Source organism: Neofelis nebulosa, chromosome 5 (assembly GCF_028018385.1).
Source record: "Neofelis nebulosa isolate mNeoNeb1 chromosome 5, mNeoNeb1.pri, whole genome shotgun sequence".
Taxonomy (NCBI): domain Eukaryota; kingdom Metazoa; phylum Chordata; class Mammalia; order Carnivora; family Felidae; genus Neofelis; species Neofelis nebulosa.
Window position 1 is genome coordinate 65,723,238 of NC_080786.1, and position 24,742 is coordinate 65,747,979.

Sequence of the window (24,742 nt, forward strand, 5' to 3'; positions counted from 1 at the left end):
GTGATCGCCAAGCATTACGGATGTGGTGGTGAAAGCAAGGACCCTCCTTGCCCCCAGCCTGCCATCGTTGGCCAGTTTCCTGCACAAGACTTTCTGTAGCAGGCTATGGGCAATGCCTTCTGTCTTCCTGATGCGTGGCTCCTTCCTTAATCTACCCAAAGGGACAGGCTCTGGAAAACAAAGTATGGAAGCATGCAGACTTTTCAACCCTGCTAATAAATAACAAACAGTTGCACACACATGGTTTTAGTTCAACATTAACATGTCCCAGAGTGTCATTTTCATATGTGAAGATGGAACGATTTCTGAAAGGGAATTCTTTTTCATCCAGAGTGCTTGAGTTTGAGAATTTGTCATTCCTAGTAAATAAACCCGCCAAAAGATGAAAAAGCAGCCTTGGAGGCCTGACCTCTGGGCACTGTGGAGGGGAGTTGATAAGAATAAACCAAGCAGGAGAGGGAATCTCATAGGTGACTCCTCTTCCACCATGACCACCCAGCCTCATAAAGAACAGTGAAGGCTGAAGGCCTGCCTGCTGATTAATACCTGTGGTCCAGGGGGAGAGTCTGGTTTTAGGTCTGCTGGGAAATACAGAGTTAGCAGCAGGTCAGGTTACTGTCCCTTTGGCTTCCTTTGAATCTTTCATGACAGCTTCCTATGATAGGGCCCTGGTGATGCTTGAAGGCAAAAATTTATTTCTTTCATTATTCAGAGCACCAGTAAACTGTATTTAGGGAGTCAGGTGCATTATCTAAACCATGGCTAGGCCATGATTTCCTTTCTACAACTAGCAATGCTGCCCATTATAGTGCTGTCAGTCAAAGACAAATTAGAGAGTATAACTTGTTTTTGTCATAGAAAAGTAGGCTTGTAATCATAGACCTGCCCAAAGGGGAGGAAATTTAAAGGTTACCATTCTCCCATTTTAAAGAACATATTTCTTCCACATCCTGGACAGAGTCAGTCTCTACTGGAATACTTTCTATAATGGGAATCTCACAACCTCATTAGTAGACCAGAGGTCAGCAAATTTTTTCTGTACAGGGCCAGAAGGTAAACATTTTAGGCTCTGCAAGCCCTAGGGTTTTTGTTGTAACTAGTCAATTCTGCCATTGTGTGTGAAAGCAGCTAAGGATAATATGTAAACAAATGGGTGTGGTTGAGTTACAATAAAACTTTATTTACAAAAATAGTGAGTGGCCTGGATTCAGCTTACTGGCATAATTGGCCTATGTAGCGATAGACCCTTCTTTTGTGGAATGGCCCTGGTTGTTAGAATTTTCTACTTTGAGCCCAAATCTGCCTCTCCTTAAATTAGGTGTAAACTTTTATATCCTTAACCATGTATTATTTTCCTTAAAAAAATTTTGATTGGTCCCAACTCTGCCTTTTGTATGTAAATTATTCATAACAGATAAATTCTTCAACCCAAATCATTTTCTTCTAAAAACAATATGATTAACTGCTTTATTCATTTATTCATTCATCATCACTCAGCACTTGAGTAGGTACTGGGGATATAGAAATTAAAAAACAAAAAATCTTTGCCCACTAAGAGTTAACAGTCTTGTGGGAGAAGATAATGTGGAAGCACTTGGAAGAAAAGGCTGTGGTGGAGATATTCACTGGGGTGTGTGAGAGCACATAAGAGTAGTACCTACCCAGCAGGGTGGATAGTGGGAGGATGGGGTGGATTCCCCAAGGAAGTTCCACTGGAGCTGAGTTTTAAGGCAGGTAGAAATGAGCAGTGCCTTCTGGAAATTTTACGTGCAAAGGTGCGCAACTGAGACAGACTGCCGGTCTGTATTTCAGGAACTGAAGGTAATTTTCCGTGACTAGAGTGCAGTGTACTTGCACGTGTGAGTGTCCGGGTGGCGATGGAGGTGTAGTCAAGGGATGGACCTTGCCTGCCAGCTGAAAGTCAAGGGAAGTCAACCAGGGTAAGTGTAATTCTGCTACTATTGCCGAAAATCTTTTAACAAAAGTTATCTGAATTGGTACAGAATGCTCTACTTTATAAGCAAGGCATCCTGGCCTTAAAAAGCCCTGGGCCTTTGGTTTGAAAATACTGTAAGTTTGGGGCACCTGGGTGGCTCAGTTGGTGAAGCGTCCAGCTTCAGCTCAGGTCATGATCTTGTGGCTTGGGAGTTTGAGCCCCACATCGGGCTCTGTGCTGACAGCTCAGAGCCTGGAGCCTGCTTCAGATTCTGTGTCTCCCTCTCTCTCTGCCCCTCCCCTGTGCATGCTCTCTCTCTCTCTCTCTCTCTCAAAAATAAATAAACATTAAAAAAAAAAGAGAAAATACTGTAAGTTTAAGTAACTATGACAACACCTTATGTTCATACCCAGAATATACATTTGCAGCATAATTTGTTGGGTTTTTAGTTTGGTTCTGGAATGTTAGGAACAGACATCTACTGTCCTTATCTAAAAACAAGTTGCAGGATTTTGCTGGAAATTATCAAAAGACTCTAAATTACATATTGCAAGCTTGCAGGTTCTCTGGTTCCATGCCATGCCAACGGTGGCTGGGTGTATGCAACACAGACACACAAATTTTCCTAACATATTCTCTGATAGTCCCGGAACATCCTTATTACAAATTTTACTCCCCATCCCCCACTGCTAAAGCATTTTATTTTGTTTTATTTTGGTTTATTTTATTTATTGAAGTATAATTGACACACAATGGTACATTAGCTTCAGGTGTACAACATAGTAATTCAACTCCTCTATACTTTATGCTCTGCTCACCACAGGAGTTACCATTTGTTATTATACAATGCTATTGCAATACCACTGACTATGTTCCCTTTGCTGTAGCTTTTATCCCTGTGACCTACTCATTTCATAAATGGAAACCTCCACCTCCCACTCCCTGTCACCCATTTTGCTCACCCCCCTCTTCACCTTCCTCCCCTATGGTAACCATCAATTTGTAGTTTGTTCTCTGTATTTATGATCTGTTTCTGCTTTTTTAATTTGTTTGCTCCCTTTTTTTTTTAGATTCCACATATAAGTGAAATCATATGATATTTTCTTTCTCTGTCTGACTTACCTCTCTTGGCATTAATATCCTCTAGGTCCATCCAAGTTGTTGTGAATGGCAAGATCTCATTCTTCTTTATGGCTGAGGAAAATTCCATTGTATATATACACCACATCTTCTTTATCCCTTCATCTATTGATGGACATTTAGGTTGTTTCCATATGTCGGTTATTGTAAATGGTGCTTTACTTTTACTTTTGACTTTCATAGAATAGTGCTTTAGGTCTTTGCACAGGTCCCTTTTTCTTTCAGGATATGTTTTCCCTTCCACTTGACAACTGTCCAACTAAACTTTCAGTAGCCCTGCAGTGCTCTGAATGATCTTCCAGCTCCCCTCTTTAACTTGTTAATTCCTGACTCTCCTCTGAGCTCCCAAGGCTTCCTGTGCACACACTATCAGAGATTTAAGGCATTGCATCATTATTGTTTTACTTGTTTCTCCTCAACGAGACTCTGAAAGCAGAGATGGAGTCTCATTTCATCTTGTGTTTCCACACAAGGCACATAAGACATATAATAATAGTTGCGGACCCAGTGTTTGGTAAGTGAAGAAATGAATGAATGATTGAATGAATGAAAGAACCAAGGATATTTACCATGTGTCCCTAGCTAGAGTCTTGACTAACCCTGGCTAGTCCTTTGATTATTTGGGGATTCCTACCAATGCAGAGTGGTGCAGGGAAAGGAGGACCACAGATAGTTTCTTGGGTTTAGACTTGTGTCATCCAAGACCACAGCCACCAGACACCCGTGGCCACTGGGCACTTGCCAATTGAGATGTGCTGTCAGTGGAAAATACATACTGGACGCCAAAGACTTAGTACAAAAAAAAAGTAAAATATCTTGCTACGGCTTTAAAAATATTGTTTATATTTTGGATAGATTAGAATCAGTAAAATATATTAATTTTTTTTTTTTTACATTTTTAATGTGGCTATAAATTTTTTTAAATTACATATGTGGTTCACATTTGTAATTCACGTCATGTTCATACCGGGCAGCACTGGTATGGAGAGGAGGTGCTGCTCCAAGAAGTGGCTGCTGCACCTTTCCATCCTGGCAGTTCTTTAAGAGAATCTTGCCTTCAGATCCCAGGTCCTGTTACCAGACCACGTGTTTTCATTTTGTCTTTAGCAAATCCAGTCCCCGTACCACTTCATTGCTGAGGCAGTAACTAGCTCCTTGAGACTTGGTTCTGTCCTGCAACTGCATTTGATAGTTTCCTACGACCTGGGAGATCAAGGGAGATAGCGATGTGAAAGAGCAGGGCCCCTTTGTGGCTGTTGTAACAAAATCTTGTCTTTGTGTATAACAGTGGAGAGGAACAGGAGCAAAGTTCCAAATGATCTGTCCTGGAGTTTGCCCGTGTCGTGTGTTTTCGGGAAGGGGGAGGGGAAGCAGTGGAAAGTGGATTTCCTTTAGTGAGTTCGATTTTGCTTAGGCCAGGACTCAAAGTGAATTCTCTTGACACACTTCTTCTCCTGGCCTTTCTCTTCCCCCTGTCAGGGATGTCCTCTGAGGTGTCTCCCTTTGGAAAGGTCCTTCTCATTCCTCAAATCTAACTCAAACAGCATCTCCGTGAAACCCGCCCGCTTGGGTTTCGTGACACAGAATTTTAACTGTACATGAATTATGCCACGTAACAAATAGTACTTCTCTCTCCACTAGGGCAGACGCTTCTTACCATTTTTGTGTGCCTCGTGCCTGTTAACCTCTCACACAGCCCAGTGCATGAGATGTAGGCAGGAGTTAATCTATTGTCTGAGAAGGATACTGATTGGTAAAAGTGGGTGACAAGACTTTTTTTTCCCTTCAAATACCACTTGCCAAATCTACATGCAAATGAAGAGGAGAGTGTAGTTTCATTTACATTTGTGTAATGACCACAATTAGAATAACAAACAACAAGAGGCTCTTTATATATCCAACTGGAATTCCTGAGGCTGCCAAATCTATCATAAAGCACTGAGTAGAAATGTTTTAATGAGCTCCTAGATATGCTACACATGATATAATTTCCCCTAAGCTTTGCAGCCTCCTATGGGAAATTCCCCATAGGTCCCAAATGCCACCTGTGTATAAAGCCACCCAGGGGCAGTTAGAATATAAGATAAGTGATGAGGATAGGAGTGTAGTTCTGTAAAGTCAGGTCAGCTCTGGACATGCTACTAATTTCTTATGCTCCATATATTTTTTATGCTATAAAAGCCTGGGCCATCTAGCTGGGCTGAGGGTGAAAACAACACAGAGAAGAAAAAGTTAGTATTTCCTTTTTAATTTAGAAATTACTGGATTTTTATGTCCTCCTTGTATTTCCCCAACTGTAGGGTTTGAATAACACCTGAAAAATGTAACATAGTCCGTGTCTTCCTTTTTCATTTTTCTGGTGTTGATGCAGCTATAGTTTTCCAGATGGCTACATATATAGCCCAATAATACAGGTAAGTGCACACTACTATAGCTCTTCTACGGGCCATAATAGTTAATAGCCAGGCTAGAGCCCAGAGGCACCAACCAGTTCTAAGGCTTTTGCATTCCTTTCTTTGCATATGAATTTTGATATCTTCGCACTGCTTTTGTGAATGGTGAATTCCTAGAATAATAGAAAATTTGCGTTGTTATAGAGGTTCTTATCAATTTTATAGAAGTTCCTTTAATACAAAGAAAAACAGATTGAGCTGAAAAAAGTGCCTACTAAGAAATAAAGCACATTCTCCTGCAGCAGGGTGTTGTAGGGAAGGGAGACATAGAAATTTCCCCAAGGTTTATTGACACATAAACTGCATACGGCCAGGAAACATTAGGAGAAGAATGTCATTTTAAAACAATTCAGGGGGAAGAGCCTTGCTTTGTGCCATTTCTTGTGATTACAGGCTGGGAACCTGGAACAAGATATCAGGATTTAATACTCGAGCTACTTTATGAAAAGCACTAAGCAGCAGGCTTTTTGCTTTAACCTTTTTAATATTCTGGAAGGTAATTGTCCAGACCGTCTCACCTTTCCAGGTTAATGAGGTAGCTAACAGTCCACAATAGAAAATGACTGCCCAATCAAAAAAAAAAAAAGGAAAAAAACAAATGAGAAGGTCTGAAGTTACATGGGTTTTTATTGTCTTTCAAAGAAAGTACAGCAGCATTACCATTCTGTTGTCTTCTTGTGATGGATTGCAAAAAGAATCAGAAAAGGCACAACATGAATCTGCTCTCAGGACAATGATTGTAATCAAAATAGGAAATGGTACAAATGTAAGCCATTCTCCTTGCAGTTTAAAGATTATAAATCCCTTATTCATCTGTTATGATCCAGGGCCTACTTGTGATTTTTATAGTTCTTTACACGCTCAGAATTTTAAAACTGTAATGCAAAAGGGGCTACAGCTGTTCTCCTTCCGATTTGGGTGTTTAATCCCCACTTGGAGCGCCCCACCCTGGTCTCCCCTCCCTCTGCCCATCTGCAGACTGAGCCTGAGGCCAGCGCCTTGCACAGGAGAAATCCAGCTCACCGTGGTCTCTTTGCCCCCAGGAGGTTAAAACACAGCACGTCCTCTTCCAAGAAGCTCTGGGAAAATGTAGGAGCCCTTGCCAAAGATTTTGCTCTTTTTTTTTTTTTTTTTTTTTTTTTTGAGAACTGAAACTTCTTATGATCATTATACAATTTAAAAGGGAAGTGACATATACAGTAGATTTGGACCCAGAAGACCTGGAGCTTTGCCTTCCACATGCCTCTTTCTAGGAATATGACCTTCTTTCTCTGAGCCTTTGCTTTCGCCTCCACAACATCAAAGCAACTAATGTGTGAAGTTGCTTTGGAACTAGGGCCAGCTTTTCACATGTTAAAATGGTGTTCTGAGACCAATTCTGGTGTGTGCCGGTGTGTGTGTTTGTGGGATTCCCCACAACAAACGATGCTCCAGACACTGGCTGAATGTCCTGTAATTTAACTCAATTCTGACACTGCCCAGAGATAACATCAGATTCTATGGATTAGGGTTCAGTCCTACAAGACTGCCCTCCCTGTACCTCTCAGAGGCCAGCCACAAAGCTCAGGCTTGTTACCTGCACTTCTAACCAACTGACTATAAATCATTGGTTCCCAAGATTTCCTTTCAGCTTTGATTGATTTGCTAGAGAGTCTAGAACACAGAACTCAGAGAAATATTTTACTTACTAAAATACTGGTTCATTTTAAAAAGACCAGTCAGGTGGAAGAGATACATAGGGCAAAGTATGGTAAAAGGGTATGAAGTTTCCATGCCTTCTATAGGCACACTGCTTTCCCCAAATCTCCACATGTGTATCAACCTGGAAGCTCTCTGAGTCCCCTCCTTTTGGATTTTTAGGCTTCATTACATAGGCATGGTTGATTAAATCAACGGCCATTGGCAATTACATTTCTAGCCCTTTTCTCCTCCCCATAGGTCAGGGGGTGGGACTGTAAGTTCCAACCCTCAGATCACTTGGTTGGCTCCATTCACCATGAACCTCATCCTTAGAAGCTTTGCAAAAGTCACCTCATTAACATAACAAGTGACACCTTCATGTCTCTTCACACTTAGGAAGTTCCAAGGGTTTGGGAAGCTGTGAGCTACAAACTGTGGAAGAAAGCTAAATAGATAAGGAAAATATATGTTTGACCAAATATATGTTTCTTATAAGTTGCAATATTGCAAATGTAAAATATTGTATATGATATCTAGCAGTGGGATAAAAAAGCCAAACAGGAGATAATAGTCCTAGTGATTTGTGGCCTTATAGATTTCTTAAGTACATTGAATGTTTTGAGCTAGATCTTTCCTGTTTATAAAAGACTGTTAACAGTGAATGAAATCCCGTGGGAGATCCAGTTCTTCTAGCATACTGGGGAGACACTGGTGTAAGAAAACTTGTTTCCTGCACTGTATCTAAGGGACAATGGAGGTGATGCACTCTACTCAGCTGATACCCTGGAAGACTCTCGTTTGTTGGGTCTTTTGTCCTAACCCACACTTTTTATCTTTTATTTTTTTCAAATTAAAATTCTTCAGAGAGGCCTGACATGCCTGTAGCCTCCCCAGTTTCCTGAGCCCGCTTCCACCTCCCCCAGGCATGGCACAGGGCAGCGCCTCACTATGGTAGCAGCACAGCACAGCACACGAGACTTCATGCTTGGCACCAAAGCTGATGGTGAGAACATTCTAAAAGGGCTCCAGTCCATCTTCCGGGATGATGGGGTCGGGGCACACCTGGCAAGACCACAGTTATTTGGCGACATACATAAGCAAAAATGGTAGCCTTGCCAATCTGAGAATTTACTCACACGATCGGTGTTGTTGGACCTTCAGAGTTATGATGGGGATTCACAAGGCCAAGAAGTTCACAGTCTTTTGGACAAAGTAGAAGAAAGAATAAAAGAACTGAGTCAGGGCTGTACTGAGCGGGTGAAGCGATTACCTCCCATAGTTCGAGGAGGGACCATTGATAGGTACTGGCCTATAGCTGATGGTTGCCTGGTAGGGGATGAATAGATGAAGTGGTGTATGATGAAGATTCACCTTAAACGAACATTGAAATTCTACGCTTGAAGCAATTTGGAGATTTTAATCCAGTGGAGAGTGATTTGGGCATACCCAGGCCATCATGGACAGTGGAAAAGAAGACAACAGTGGCAAAGACATACTGATTCAAGGGGGCAGAGATGGGGGCATATTATGTGAAATATTTAAACTGAAACCAAATATGGTCACTATGGTAGAGATTGACCAAATGGTGATTGATGGATGTAAGAAATACATGTGGGGGCACCTGGGTGGCTCAGTTGGTTAAGCATCCGACTTTGGCTCAGGTCATGATCTCCCAGTTCGTGGGTTCGAGCCCCGTGTTAGGCTGTGTGCTGGCAGCTCGGAGCCTGGAGCCTGCTTCAGATTCTGGCTCTCCCTCTCTCTCTGCCCCTCCCCAGCCTTCACTTTGTCTCTCTCTCTCAAAATGAATGTACATTAAAAAAATTAAAAAAAAAAAAAAAAGAAATACATGTGAAAAACATGTGGTGAAAAAAGGAAAAGAAAAAGAAAAACATGTGGTCATGCCTTAAATAATCAGAAAGGAGACTGCTCTCAGGTTCTAATAGAAGACTGTATTCCAGTACTGAAGAGGTGCCCCAAAGAAGGGAGAGAGACTGATTATGTGATTAATGATTTGACAGCCATTCCAATCTCCACAACTCCAGAAGAAGATTGCGCATGGGAGCTTTTCAAACTGATTCTTGGCCTCTCAATAGAAGTACTGAAACAGGAGGGAAATAGTTTACATAGAGTGATTGTGTCAGTTTGACGGAAGGCCTGCACTCTATGAAGAACAGCTTGGGTTCCTGTATTCTCCTGCGGAATTCTCAAAGGAGATCGTCTGTGTTCCTTCACACTTGGAACTGTGGGTATTTTACACCATTTGGAAGAAAACTGAACCTTGAAGACTAGTGTCCGCTAATCACATGCGCTGCAAATAGCTTTCCCGATCTTCAGAGACAGTACATGACATCAACATGTGTCAGGCAAATGATTGTGAACTCCTTCAAGTTTTCTTTTCTTATTGTTATTTTTAATGTTAAAAAAAGCAAATAGAGGGGCGCCTGGGTGGCGCAGTCGGTTAAGCGTCCGACTTCAGCCAGGTCACGATCTCGCGGTCCATGAGTTCGAGCCCCGCGTCAGGCTCTGGGCTGATGGCTCGGAGCCTGGAGCCTGTTTCCGATTCTGTGTCTCCCTCTCTCTCTGCCCCTCCCCCGTTCATGCTCTGTCTCTCTCTGTCCCAAAAATAAATAAAAAACGTTGAAAAAAAAATTTTTGAAAAAAGCAAATAGAAAATGTATATTTTGATGAGCTAGGGTATAATTTTTTTGTGAAAGTCAGCTGAAGTTTGATTAGACGGCATAGTGAGGCTGCTTCTTGCATTGAACCCCTAGAATGTGATTTTTGTTACTTCTTTTTGTGCGGACTCCTTGTTTTTGTTTTAGTAGACTTCAAATTTGGTTGTTTGGAGAATGAACATCATTATTTTGTTCTGGAGGGTAGTTCTTGGTGGTGTTTCTTTCCCCCAAAATGGACTTAGATATTACAATTTGATGCCTATAAGAAAGAGTTAAGAAAAAATGAATAGCAATGCTTCGATTAAAATTATAAATGAGAAAAATTAAAATTCTTCAGAGATGAGCAAGATAAATATTCACATCCCCCAAATATTTGCAAGTACAATGTATGAGTGTTTATGCTTATTGTCTCAACACGTCTCAATTTGAAATGCTTTCTATTCAACACCAATAGTTGTATTTTGAAAATGACATCACAACTTGACTATTGATACAAACTTACCAAATGTGCCCTTTTCCTGTTCCTTGTGGAGCCCATTTTTCTCTGGAGTGACCATCCTTTCAACTTTATTGCATTTTTGCCTACTGGGACTCTTTCCGATGGCAGATCCCTTGTTGGCAAGTAATTCATGTTTTCCACTGCTCTGCAGTATCACAATCCCTGTCTTCCAGTCATGCGTGGCTTCTTTCCCTGCAGTGTACCTTTCTGCATAACCCATGTAGTTTCACTACCCGGGCAGAATTTCTTACTTCCCATGGTCACTGCTGAGCAAAAGCCTAATATTCTTAACAATGGCATCTTTGAGTTGGAGGTCCTGACACTTCCACATTTGGGGAGCACGTTTATTTTGTGCCTATTTTGGTTTTTTGCATTTTCTAATTTCAGTCATTTTTGGTTTCTTTCATTTCTAATTTCTATGGAGGGAAAAGTAGTTTTAAGCCTGCCTTTTACCAGGTGGTCTTGTGATTTTAAAGAATCTTCACCCATTAAAATTCTATTTTTATGTAATACCATTTTAATAGAAATGCTCATTTTATGGAGGGAAAATGACTGATAAAAATTTGAATGCTTCTTAGGAGCCTCTTATACCCTTTTTATTGCATTTTGATGTGGCTTAATTCATTAATAAAGGGGGATGAGTTGGAGCTGTGGCATGTTTTATCTCCTATCATTATTCAACAAAAGAGAATATTTTTTTCAATAAAAATTTTAGAGCAAATTTCCAATTTTCTGAGAAATACATTTTCAAAAAACAGAATGACCTTGGACTCAATTCAAAAGTGGAATTTTACAGCCACTCTTTCAATTCATTTACTCCCATAACAGTGGCAGGGAGGTAAGATCTATTATTATTATTTCTACTCTGCAGATGGGGTGAGTGACATTCACAGAAACAATGTGTGTTGTCGTGATCACAGAATGGCAACCTCGTCTCTAGGAACCAGGCTAAAAACCAATTGTGTTAAATTCTAAACTCAATTTCTAAGCACCCCCCCCCCCCCCACCTTCTCTTTCCTTCTCTTTTCTGGTCCCTGTTTTCCTCTTTTCTAGAAATATTTTTGGAGGAATTCACTCCATCCTGGACACTTTAAAGGACTACCAACTGGCTGCCCTGATTTTATAAGATGGTATCTTGCCCACACCCACCCTTAAATTAGGAATAAAAAGGGATGTTCTTTCTCTAAGAGTTACATAATGGAGAAAAAGAATGTGTACACAATTCATTCTAATATGATGTGACATGACCAGAGTTGTGCGGGGAGTCTGACGAAAGCACTCTGTAAATGCTGAGGAAATCATGATTGGCGTCTGCCTGGGGTTGAAGGAGGAAGTGAATGGATGAGTAAGCGACATTTGGGGCTGAGGTTTGAAGGCGGAGTACAGAGAAGGGAGGAGTACAGGGAAGAGGGGGAGCAAGTTAAGGAAGGCAGAGATGGCCAGGGTGTGGCGCCCCCCCCCCCCCATGTCCGCATGTCCACATGTGGGGTGTTCCTGGGCAGGGATGCTTGAGACAAAGGGCAGGCGATTGGGTAGGACAAGTCGTGCGGTGGCAGTGCCTTCCACATGGCCTGGCCTCTCCTGTAGGAATGGGGAGCTGCTGACGGTGTGGAAAGCAGTGCAGACACTGTGGGATCCTGAGAGGTTGCTCTGGTCACAACATGCAAGAGGGATTGGCGTGAAGACAAACTGGAGAGTGGGGCCTATCAGGAATAATAACCAAAAGAGGATAAAAAGGCTGAACTAAGATAGTGACCATGGGAGCCAAGGGAGTGGGATGGACATGTTTGAGATTTTGAAATAAAATGAAAAAAAAAAAAAAATCCCAAACACCTAGTTGTAAAGTATAAAGCGGGAGGCATGTTTCTACTTCACAAAAATCTAGAATTCTGGTAAAACACAAACATAGCTTAAAATTGTGGTTATTTGGACCATAGTTCATTAAATTCCTCAAATAGTTGGTTTTCCTGTGCTAAACATTTACAGGAAAAGCAAATGACAAGAAATCAAATGGAAAACAATTTTATTTTCAAGCAGGGAATTCTTTTTGTGGTGGGATCATTTCATATCAGTTCAATTTCTTACATCTTCTGTGCTGTGTTCCTGCCCCTTCTCATCTCAAGTTCACACACACACGTGCTGCAGTGACCCTCCTTCCTTCCTGCCAACATGGAGGTGCACAGTCACCCTCAGCTACAGCACTGCCATAGGGGTCTGAGGACAAGACTGGTCAGCTCCTCGGACTAGAGCATTAACTCCTTTAGGGCAGGGACTGTTTTCCACTCTTCCAGCTCTCAGAGGGAAGGCACTAAGATTTAAAGTCTTTACTATGTCACACACTATCTAGGCAATTAAAATACATGATGGACTTAAGGCTTTCAATACCCATTTGAAGACTATTATCATTGTTTCACAGATTAGGAGACTGAGACCTGGATCACATAATGAGAAAGCCAATGCTTTTTATATTATTTCACATTACTGTCCTAATGTCTATTCTATGTTCTGGCATAGAGTTGGATACTCTCAGTAGATGTTTAATTAGCATTTAAACAAAGGTGGATTTTCTCATCAATAGGTAGCCCTCTGTCATACTTGCTAGTGGATAGGGATTCCCCTGTCCCTGGAGTACATAAATCGTATTGTGTTTCAGCTTTATTCTGGGTTAAATGCAGCATTATGTATTAGTACAGAAATTTTGCTTTAATGCCACTTACGTTTTTATGGGATAATGTGACTCAGGGGACCAACATTGGTTACAAATGTAACCAGTATGTCCTTGACTTCTGTGTTAATTACACATGTGTCATATTTGCAGCAAGATCACAAATCTCAGTGTTCTTTGAGTATCTACCTTCCTATGAGGAGGAAGTTCAGTCTTTTCCTATATCTTTTTCTCCAAGTATTCCCAGCATCCCCTGTTGTGCAAGATGGGTCCCTTTCTGGTCACCATTTGTCATGAGCCATGGAAAATTCTATGGGTTAGGAAGGCTTCATTAGGGAAATTTTAAGCAAGGTTGAGCAAGATGTGGTGTTCATGACATCCACAGAAAGATGAACTGTGTGCAGAGCACTGTGTTGGGCACACTGAGGGTGAACAGTCTAGGAGCAAGACCTGCTTCTTTCTCACTCTTTCATTGTATAGGGCACGTGTAGGGGAGGAAAACATTCCTCTTCTTCCCTTCCAGGTTCTTTGGCTAGTCTAATCATTAAATTAACATAAGATTAACATGAGCAAAACAAATTTAATCTTATACCTACAAAAACCCTACAAAAAGAAGTTACCAAAACAGACAGCTTTTATATCTTTTAGATAAAGAAACAATAAATTTGTGAAGAACTGACAAAACAAAGGGGATCTGGGGTCCATGGTTAACTTTATAGCCAGGGTAGGCAGGCCAAATTCCTGTTCAGCCCTCTTGCTGGGAAGAGGGGAGAGCTCTTAGTTCCAGCTGACTCATTGTCCAGGTCAGTGTTTGTCAATAGAAATACAATGTAAACCATATATGTAAGTTTGGGTGTTTTACTAGCTACACTAAAAAAAAAAAATAGGGAAAAAATGTGAAATGCATTTTAATAATACATTTTCTTTAAATCGCTATACCCAAAATGTCACTACATGCAATCAATATAAAAGTTGTTGTTGAGATATTTTACATTTTTTTAAAATAATAAGTCTTTGAAGTCAGGTGTGTCTTTTAGACTTATAGAATCTCTCCATTTGGACACTAAATTTCCTTTGGAAATACTTGATCTGTATTTAGATTTCACAAAATGTACAGTTAAGAGGAGATTTTCACACCCAAATTTTTCTGCATATATACTTTGAAGTTTCCTAATACCGAATTAAGTACCAATTTTTAACTTAAATTTAAAACCTTTTAAAAATTAAAGTTTAAATTAAAATAACTTTTTGGCTGTACTAGGTACATTTTAGGGGCTACATAACTAGTCCTACATAACTATGATAGCCCTACATAACTAGTGGCTACTGTATTGGACACAGAGCAAGCTCCTGGGGTCATTTTTGGGCAATCCCAGGTATGTATAATGTTAGTGTTACCTGGAAACCAGCAAGTCTTAAACAAAGTAATATAATAATAAAACACAAAAAAGCTATATATCAAGTCCCAAGTCTAGGTTTGAACTCCAGTTTTGCAACTTTCTATCTGTAAGGAAGTTACTTCACCTTCTGGGCCTCAAATTACTTGTCTGTGGAAGGAGAAAATAATATTTCCAGCCTCAGCTTTGTAGTGAGGGCTAAATAGGACAATGCCTAGCTTATAGTGAGTTATCAAGAGACACAAGGTCATATTGTTTCAGAGTTTAAAAATCCTTTCATATTTCATTATTTCATGTGCCCCGTACTGAAATCTCATTATGAAAGGAAAGAATTATTATCTCCCTTTATAAAAGATCTAGAACTTGAACACAGGTCTTCAAAATCTAAGCCCATTTTGTTTTCCATGTTATGATTATCATCACCATCAGCTAGCTTGATTAGAGTGGCCCTATGAGAGGTACTGTTCTTAGGGCCATACTTTTAATAGCCACACTAACACCAAATTTCCCTGTCTGGTTTTACAACACAGGTATTCATATCTATAAACTTACTGTACAAGGCTTAGAGAAAAGCTGGATTTGTTATTCGTATCAGGGATCCCTTCTTCCCATTTCTTACTAAATATTTGCCTTTCTACTTCCCTAAACACTTACTTAAAAAGAAAGCTAAAGTCTTGATTATTAATGAATGTTTGTTCTGCACATTGCCTCGGATCGATAGAAGATCACAGCAAAAGAACGTAAACAATAGTTAATGTTCAAGTTCCCATTAAAGAATACATGTGAAGAGTGATTTTGAGCGCTAATTATCTCACGTGGTCTGAGCGTTTCTGGTTTCTTTTCCTCAAGGCACAGGCAGAATATGTTTACATTTGTAAATTTTGGGATGCTCTTTGGGTCTGTTTTCTGATTTTCCCTTCTTTTGATGACTTGTCAAAAATAGGAGTCTGCCCCCAGGTGTCATTCCATTCCATTCCATTCCATCCCATCTTGACAATATGCTGCTTGTCAAGGCTGCACAGTAGTCCTTTGTATCCATGTCCTGGAGCCCAGGGCACTGCTGAGTGGATCAGGCAACTTGTGAAATATCTGATTGAACTTGGACTCCAACACACCATCTCAATGTATCCAGCCACTGTAAATTAAAAGCTTTGCTCTGCCGGTGGTCTCTTCAACTTTCAATACATTTTGATTTAAGGGACTTTGGTCTCTGATCATCTCATACTTTAGGAGATGTAAGTGCAGGGAAAGAATGAGACAGAACAATAAGAGAAGACAGTTATGAGGAACACAAACAAAGGAAATAGGGACAGCCCACATATGATATCATGTCATTATTTACAAAGGCAGATAAAACATCATAACTGGTGCTGTGTAATAGTTACTTGAGTGATCTTCTGGACTGTGTGCTTCAGGGCTGTGTGGTAGAGGTAGTCATCAAAAATTTTATGTCACAAAGAATTCTGCAAATAAAATGCTTCTATAAGCCTCTGTCTATGCAACAACAAGTATCTATGATGTAAATATCAGAATATATAATTTTTTCCTTGCAAAGAGGCAAAGAAAAGCTGATAGGAATTGGTCTTTCTCTGTAGAGAAATATTAAATAATGAGTTGTTGAAGGATTTTTTCTTATTTTCAAGAAACATATACTTATTGTATAATGTTAAGGAAAAGATAATAAAGTCACCCATAACTACTTCCACTAAAGATAACCATTCTTAATATCTTATTGTATTTCCTTCCAGTCTTTTATATGCATATATTTTATAACCTAGTTATAATTATGCTGTATATAGTTTTATATCTTACTTTTTTCTTTTAACATTATAAAATTTTTACGTTATTAGGTTAGGCATTGGCTAGACCATCATAAATCACTTAGTCTATTACCTGTATTGGAAATTTTTCATTGAGTTCATTTTATTTTTCTACTTAAAATAGCCCTGTGATGAATCCCTTTAAATTTTTATCTTTTTTTAAAAAAAATTTCTCTTTAAACATGCATTTTATTATTCCTTCAGTATAGTTTCCTAAAAGTGGAATTATTGGGACAAAGGTTATAAATATCTTTAGAGCTCATGGTACATGTTGACAAATTACTTTCTAGACAGGTTTTTAATTTATCCAATGTTCTGTTCCATCGGAAGCATATAGTAGTGCTCGGTGCCAGTTATTTTTAAACAAACATGCTAGCATGTAGATACCAAGATACAGGTGGTTCTCTTCAGAGGAGTCACCTTGGGAAGCTATACTTATTTAAATGTAGTTGACTTGGTACGTGCCATTACTTCAGAGATGCCATGATTTAGATACCCATTTGGGGTCTGAGTAATTTTTGGTTGTTTTCAAAAATTGCGTGATCTGTTCTCAGAGAATAAAGACTTGCTACCCTCGAAGATATACAGAAGTTTGAATTACGAGCAAATAGCCTTTGCTACGTTGCTTTGCCTTGTTCAAGGACCCTGCTCCTGCCGAATGCCGCTGTGACCATCAAAGCAATGCCATAGAAAAGCTAGAAGAGAGGAGGAGGAGAGGGACAATGTGGCGTGTACAGTCCATAGCTCTTCCCCCGCAGTGTCTAAGTAACGGTGGTCACTTGGCTCCATTTGATGCAGAGAACAAATTTAGACCTGAAAGTGGGAGATTAGCATAGTATATTCACAGAAAGGTGATTTTATTAAAGGAAACAATTTGATTTTTCCAAGGAATGTGTTTTAATGTATTTTACTTGATGAGAGAGAGTGAAATAGAGAGTTACAAGAGATGGAGAGAAAGCAAATGAGACAAAATATTAATAATTGGGGAAATCCATGTGAAAAGTATATGAGTTATGTTTTCAATTGTTGCTACTTTTCCATAGGTTTGAAAAGTTTTAAACTGAAAAGATGAGGAGAACTAACATCTGAAGGGGAGGAAAAATTAATTTTCATTTACCTTTCTGTGTTCTTGGCTGAGACACCCCTGTATAACAGGAAAGATTAATGGGAGAAAAACAAATTTAATTATGTATGTATGTATGAATATCTTTGAGGAGCCCCTCAAAGATATGGGACACAAAGAAGTGACCAGAGTGGGCAGCTTTTATATCATTTAGACAAACAATGTTTGTGTAGGATTGGCAAGGCAGAGGGGTTTAAGCTTGGGGTAGCAAATGGTAAAGAATTAACTAGGCTTATGTATAGAGACTTCTTGGTCCTAGATTCCCTATCTTTGGTGATAAAGATGTCTTCTATCCTCCTGGTACAAGGAGAGTAACTTTCACATGGGAGATTTATTTCCTGCTTTCAGGGGGACAGAGGAAAGTCAGAATGTCCTTCTTGCACTGGCTGTTTCTTAAGTATCTTTATTCAAAATAATCAATATGCCAATGTAGCATATTTTAGGGTGACATTCTGAACCCCTTCACATAACCCTTGAACAATACCACAATTCCCTGAAGAATGATCCAGGAATGAGTGAGAATGATCAAGGGTCTGGCATCAAGGCAGATGTAGATCGGAACATACATGATTTTCATGTGATCATGGGTGGTTTCCTTTGGAATTCTTCCTCTGAGTGGGGAACTTCTATACTTGAACTATTTCTTACTGAAGACTACCCAGTGACAACCCCCAAAATACATTTTATGGACAGAATTTGTCACCCTAATGTAGACAAGTTGGGAGGAATCTGTTCAGATATTTTGGAAGACAAGTTGCCCCTAGCATCAGAGATCAGCAGAGCTCTGTTCCCCATCAAGATGCTTCAGCAAATGATGCAGGGGCATGGGAAGTAGTGGAAGACAAAGGAAGCTGAGATTATTGAAGCATGTAGGGCGTGGACTAGCTATACAATGAATAATATTTAAGTTGGTCTGATCATCAAGTGTATATCTCTTCTCCTGTTTGGCTAATATGTCTTTTTTTTTGTTTGTTTGTTTGTTTCACTTAATGTCTTTGGAATGTTACAGAATAAAATCCAAGATCTCTTCAAGAAAATGACAGGGAAATAGCATATATCCTATTATCACTGAACTTTTAATTTCTGGGACTTTTGGTTCATGAACCTCTGCAAAAATGATATTAGGAGATATTAATTTGAACCAAAACTTAAGAGTGGCTACATCATCAGTCCCTGTGTCACATTAACTTTGAGCTGACAAGAAAATATTTTCCAACACGGTAAAGGAGTAATTCTTGGACTTTAATGTGCATAAATCACCCAGGGATCTTCTTAAAAACACAGATTCTGATTCAGTTGACCTGGAGAGGAGCTTAAAATTGTGCATTTCTCTGGGGTACCTGGGTGGCTCAGTCAGTTAAAAGAGTCTGACTCTTGATTATAGCTCAGGTCATTAGCTCATCTCACAGTTTTTTAGATGTAGCTCCGTGTTGGGCTGTGCACTGACAGTGAGGAGCCTGCTTGGGATTCTCTCTCTTCTCTCTCTGCCATACCCCCGCTGATGCTCTTTCTCAAAATAAATAAATACACTTTAAAAAATTCTGCATTTCTCATGAACTCCCAGGTGATGCTGATACTGCTGGGCACGGACCACATTTCAAATAGCAAGTAGAGGACAGAACAAGTCTTTGGAGTCAAAAAAGGCGGGGCACCTGACTGGTTCAGTCAGTTGAGCGTGCGACTTCGGCTCAGGTCATGATCTCATAGTTCGTGGGTTCGAGCCCCGCATCAGGCTCTGTGCTGACCACTTGCTCAGAGCCTGGAGCCTGCTTCAGATTCTGTGTCCCTTTCTCTCTCTGCCCCTCCCCTGCTCACACTTTGTCTCACTCTGTTTCTCAAAAATAAATAACTGTAAAAAAAAATTTAAAAAAAAGGCATTAATCTCTTTGGATCTTGGTTTCCTCAAGTGTAAGATAGAGAAAATGCATACATGAAATTCTTGTGAAGTTGAAATAAAATAAGCATTTTGAAAGTACTTTGTAAAATGTGCTTTCTCTAATATTAATTTTTTTTTACTAATACCATATTGCTTTATAAATCCTTCCTCTGCAGAAAACTTAAAAACAAAGAAGGGATGGGAAGCCAGGTGAGGTAAATTATGCTGCATTGTTGCTATTCAAGGCTCTTGACACTAATGTGGAAACCATGAACAAAATTCATTCCTATGGGCAATGTTGTTGAACCTATTAAGAATTCTCAAGAATTGATACCTTGATACCTTATTGAAAAGCTATTAATATTGATTAATAATTTTTTTTCTGAAAAGAAGTTTCTTTTGGAAGTTTTGGATTTCCATTATATATCATCCTTCCTAAGACTGACTAGATGTCTCTTCTTTCCCATAACCAAGCACCAGCCAAAATACCAATGGACATTTAGTATTGGATTGGGGAAAATGGTCAAACAGTGAAGCCATAATCTTGTAATTGAAATATATTATTTTCAAATATAATCTTCAGGCACTGTGGAATGAGAGAACTCTAATTTTCAAAAAACAGAGAAAAAGCAATTGATTAGCTATTGAATGCCAATACGCTTTTCGGAAGACAGTTGAGTAAACAAACAGGCAGTACTAAGATTCTATCTCAATGAAAAACAAGCAAACAAACTGTTTCAGGACGTAGAAATCCTTTTGGAAAATAAAATTTTAACACTAAAGTTAAAATTCAAAGCTAAGAAGCTTCGTTTCCCAGAGATATTGTGAGGATTTTCTTTCTTTCTTCTTTCTTTCTTTCTTTCTTTCTTTCTTTCTTTAAATAACGGGAAATTCTCACGATGGAGAGAAGTGATAACAGAACAGTAGAGGTGGTAGGATTGGAGGCTAAGCTATTTACCTTAGACTCCCACATTTGGCTAGACTCAACTTCCCAGAGAAAGTCATTATTTTCCAGTATTTATTTATGAGAATAGAACTGAGATGCCATGCCAGTGTGAGTTTAAAAACAAAAAGGAGTTTCTTAAACTGTCTTTAACTGCCTACACTCTTGAAGGAAGGTGGTAGCAGTGATGGAGTTCTTTGGGGTGGGGTAGAAAAGAAGGTAAGATAGTCCACAGGAAAACCAAAGTCCCAGTTTACTTCAAAATTTAAAAATATTTATACCTTGCATAACTACGACTACACAAATCTAACATACACTTGAGATTAAGTTATTAATTGATGCTTTTACAATCTCATTGTATAACGAAAAATTCAGCTCTAGGTATGTTGTTATTCGTTTTCCCTTTTCATGTTGTTTATTATCAATGTACTCTACGATCCTAGTCAGTTTTTCCCATTATTTAAAAAAAATATGTTTTCCTTTTTATTTTGCTCTGTATCTGAGTTCTTTCTTACTACCCTGTCTTTAAATCCCCTTTTTGGTGTCAGCAGAGGTCTTAAGTGATGGCTATTGACTCACTACCTTGTCACATATGAGCGTGAACACACGTTCATCACACATTTGAGTCAGGAGTCACACATTTAAGGGGAGGGAATGTAAAGAATCCAGAGGAGAGAATAGAGATTTTAATGAGATAATTCAACTGATAATATCAGCCATACCACATCTGACTTATCTCCATAAGGATTGAGAAAGTATATTATCAGTTTTATAATTTGTAAATTTGCATGCATATTGTTTGTCCGTATCTATATAAGGTATGTGAATAATTCTTGATCATACACATGACTATGAACGAATACTACAAACATACTTGGGTAGAACTAGTAAACCTTAGTAGATTTTGAAAGAACAAAGCAGGTGAAAGAGGCAGCAATGGTTATAAGCTGTTTACATAAGTCGAATTTGAACAAGAGTCAAGTCAAACTTGTTGAGAACATTTACTGCTGCCAGTCAAGATTAATGAAGTATAGAACACCTTTGTAAAGAAGAGCCAAGGGGAGTCCAACCTCACTTCTTTGGTGATAGGCCTTTGTTACTGGATTGTCACAGTCAGGTTGGTTGGAGGCCATTGCCCCTTTCTCTGGGACATCTTGATGGCTAGTAGCACCTGCTCCCCAGTGACTAGCTTTGCTGCACAGTTTGAAGCCGCTTCAGTTTTGTTTTTTGCCTTCTAGCGGTTCTCAGTTTTTTAGTTTTTAAGAAATTATCCTCTAATTGGTACAGGAAGTCTTCAATTCGTCCAACCTAGAAGAAATAAGCAGAGAGAATGAGATTTGTTGTTTTTTCCCAGGTTTTGTGTAGTTAGGAAAATAGTGAGGTATTTAAAATTAAATGGCACATACAGATCCATGTTGGAACAGAATCGGCGGAGATGGACATGATTGAACGTAAAAGCCTCCTTCTGTTTCCATTTCAGATTCCCCTGTTTTAGGAACATGAAGCAGACATGCAGGAGTTTGCTGTACCACTCAGTCCTATGTACTGGGTATAGAAATGGGGAATATCATCACCCATTATCTTTAATGGTCAGAAAAATCAGGGATTTCAAAAAGAAATAAATGGTGAAAAACTCTATCATTAGCAAAAGGAAGACTGGAAAAACAAATCCACACCCCTCAAAGCCAGAGATTCTAGCATTTATATGCCTCTGGCCAACTTGGGAGAAAAATGAATATTACACATTGTCTTAGCAAGAACAATTTCTTTTAAATCAAAACAAAATTTTGAGAAAATACATTTTCTTAAAAAATGCCACACCCCAGGGAATAAGATAAAGTAATGATATACAAAACAATAATTCTAAACTATAAGTCTTTCTCCAAAGAAAACTTGTAATTATTCAGTGACGGTTGAATATGTTACACTATTTGTCACTATTTTATTCTGCTAAAGACCTATAGAATAAAACAGTTTACATATATGCTGCATTGGGCTCTCATGAAAGTCTGTAGATGTAATAATTCATACTTAACCTTGACTCCCAGCACCTGCATAGCATATTAGCCTAAAATCACTCACTGAAGAGCCCGTTGTCATAAAGTTAGCTCAAAGCTAGAACACTTACTACTCAAGATACATGCGCATATCATCTCCTTAAGATAAAAGCACTTAAACTCTAGTTTTCCAATTTTGAGTTTTACTTTTAAGTCACTTGATTTATCATTTAGGGTGATATCCAAAAGATAATTCAAATTGTCAAAAAGAATAATAAATGGTTGCATTCATTTATATGTTATGCTTAGGACTAATATTACACTAGGTGATGTAAATTGTCCATTGGTTTCCTTAGAAAAATAATATAATTTACTTTTATGAAAACAATTCTTTTTGAAAACTTAAAATTACTTCAGGCAAATTTCTCCAAAAACACGTTGTTGTTTATGATGTCTGATCGTTGCATCAATCGTCAAAATCATTTGACAGAATATTTTTGGACTGTCATGAAGTCAGTGAATTATTCTATGTATTTCATACATTTATATTACCCAACTTACACCAAAATCGTAAATACAAAATTAACACAGAGCACAATCAAAACAAATGTAATGGATGGGACTTTACCATTACTTCAATAGTTGAGTTGATGACTCACTCATGTTTTTGCACTGAAAATGTGTCATTTAAATCAAAGCTCTCTACAATCAGAATGTTTGCAGTTAACCCAAATGCAATTTAAAATTACAATCCTAATGCACAAACTTTCTTCAATGATACAGAAACATAATTGTTTTAAAATATCCATTAGGTGGCTATTGTCTTTTTTGCTTCTTAAAGTGTATTTATTAAAAGCAGGGTTGACTCACTGGGTTGCCTTTCATTAGAAAGGACAAAGAAGAAACATAAAATGTCTGATTGAAACAGAGTACTGTTAAATTAAACTGGAGGTCTAGAGTATATACCATGTGCATGTCTAACATGCCTATGTGTTTACCTCCTACCTGGTCTGTCTACATGTTATCCTTTCAACTCGTTCTCCTAATGATACCAAGATGATCTTTTAAAAATGTAAATCTGGTTATGTTTTTCCCTTGCTGGAAAAACCTAAATGGATTCCCAAGCCCTTAATGTGGCCTACACACTTCTGAGTGATCTGGTTTCACTTGCATCTCTAATTATGTCTTCTATCACTCCATTTGCCTCAGTTGTGTGGTACATCTTTCAGTTATTTGAACACAGCAGTGCAGTGTACTCTGTTCCCTTAAACTTCCTAATGTTAGGCCATGTGATGGAATACTCCCATTGGAAAATCCTTGTTTCCTCTGGATTTCGGGTTCAACATCAGTGCGTCAGGAACATTTTCCTGGATAATCCAGACCAGGTTGGGTTTCTCAGTAACATATTCCCATTGCAGCCCATTAATCTCTTTGCAAATTATATGTGTATACACACACACACACACACACACACACACACACACGCATATATATCTTACTTGATTATAATGATTTATTTAGAATCTGTCTTCCTATCTGGGTTTTAAGGATTATAAGGCAGACTAAGGCCACATTGTCCACTATTCCTATCATTTAGAATATGGTGGACCCTCAATAATCTTCTTTTCTGATAGTAGAGAAGACATTCAGAAACTGATTTGTTTTTCCATATTCAAAGTGTTGCCTGGTATGGAGCATATCAGAAGGCTTTCCTATCTCTTACAAATTACCTTGAGAGTCTCCAGGCAAGATGATTACAAGGTGTGGTCTCCATACTTGAAACAGATGAAGTAGAAAGGGCACTGGATAAAGAGAGTCAGTGTTGAATTCTGCTCATGGTTTGTAATCCTTGTGGCTTTATAACCCTAATCTGTGACTCTCGAAAAGTCACATGGCCTTTCTGAGCTTCAGTTTAACTAACCTTTGGTGAAGAAAAGGTTGGCCTGGATAATTTCCAAGGACACTCCAAGCCAAAAAATTCCATGACTTGTACTCACATCAGATCTAGGTTAGTTCAGTCTTATGTGAGTCCTCACATTTTTCAAATCACAGGTTATTCTCTTAGATTATACCATTAGATGAATGACACACTATGCAGTAAAGTAAGTCAATTTTAGCTTCTATACTTTCTGAAGTGTAGGAGAGCTGCAACATGTTTTTAGTGAAGCTGGTTCTTTATTTTCTTTTTTACGTCAAGGAAAGAAAAATGCTGGTTGAAGAGAAAATAGATTCATATAACTAAGAAGAACAGATTGCAAATGATAGAAATTTCTATAAAGCCCTTAGGGAAATAAAACACAAAGAAATATGTAAGCATGTAAGGAAGAAAATGAGCCAGTTTTTGGAGCAAAGGCCTTATTAGACTTCCTTTTTGGTACAGAATCTCCTTGCTTGACTATATCAGATAGTCTACTTGGTCATTCTGGGTCTAATTTTCCCATTTGCAAAATGGGCGGATAACATTTTCTTATATATCTATCTATATGCCAATGCTGACTTGGTTTTACAGGGATATGCACATCAGACCAAATGAGCATG

At 38.8% G+C, this 24,742-nt stretch overlaps 1 protein-coding gene and 1 pseudogene across 3 annotated transcripts in view; one reads left to right on the plus strand and one right to left on the minus strand.

The window, feature by feature from the left end:
• Nucleotides 1-8,157: 8,157 nt before the first annotated feature.
• Nucleotides 8,158-9,515, plus strand: LOC131512174 (spermine synthase-like; annotated as a pseudogene).
• An 11,632-nt stretch (nt 9,516-21,147) lies between these two features.
• The window catches only part of SPATA16 (spermatogenesis associated 16), a 245,119-nt gene continuing 241,524 nt past the window's right edge, over nt 21,148-24,742 (minus strand). Inside the window, exons 11-12 of one of the 3 annotated variants that reach the window (XM_058730512.1) lie at nt 21,614-21,693; nt 21,148-21,515 (exon numbers count right to left, since the gene is read on the minus strand). In XM_058730512.1, the coding sequence (XP_058586495.1) occupies nt 21,482-21,515; nt 21,614-21,693 (114 nt within the window). In that variant the 3' untranslated portion in view covers nt 21,148-21,481. Of the gene's footprint in view, nt 21,516-21,613; nt 21,694-23,943; nt 24,007-24,742 lie in introns of those variants that run through there. The other 2 variants (XM_058730511.1, XM_058730513.1) reach the window with 2 other exon arrangements.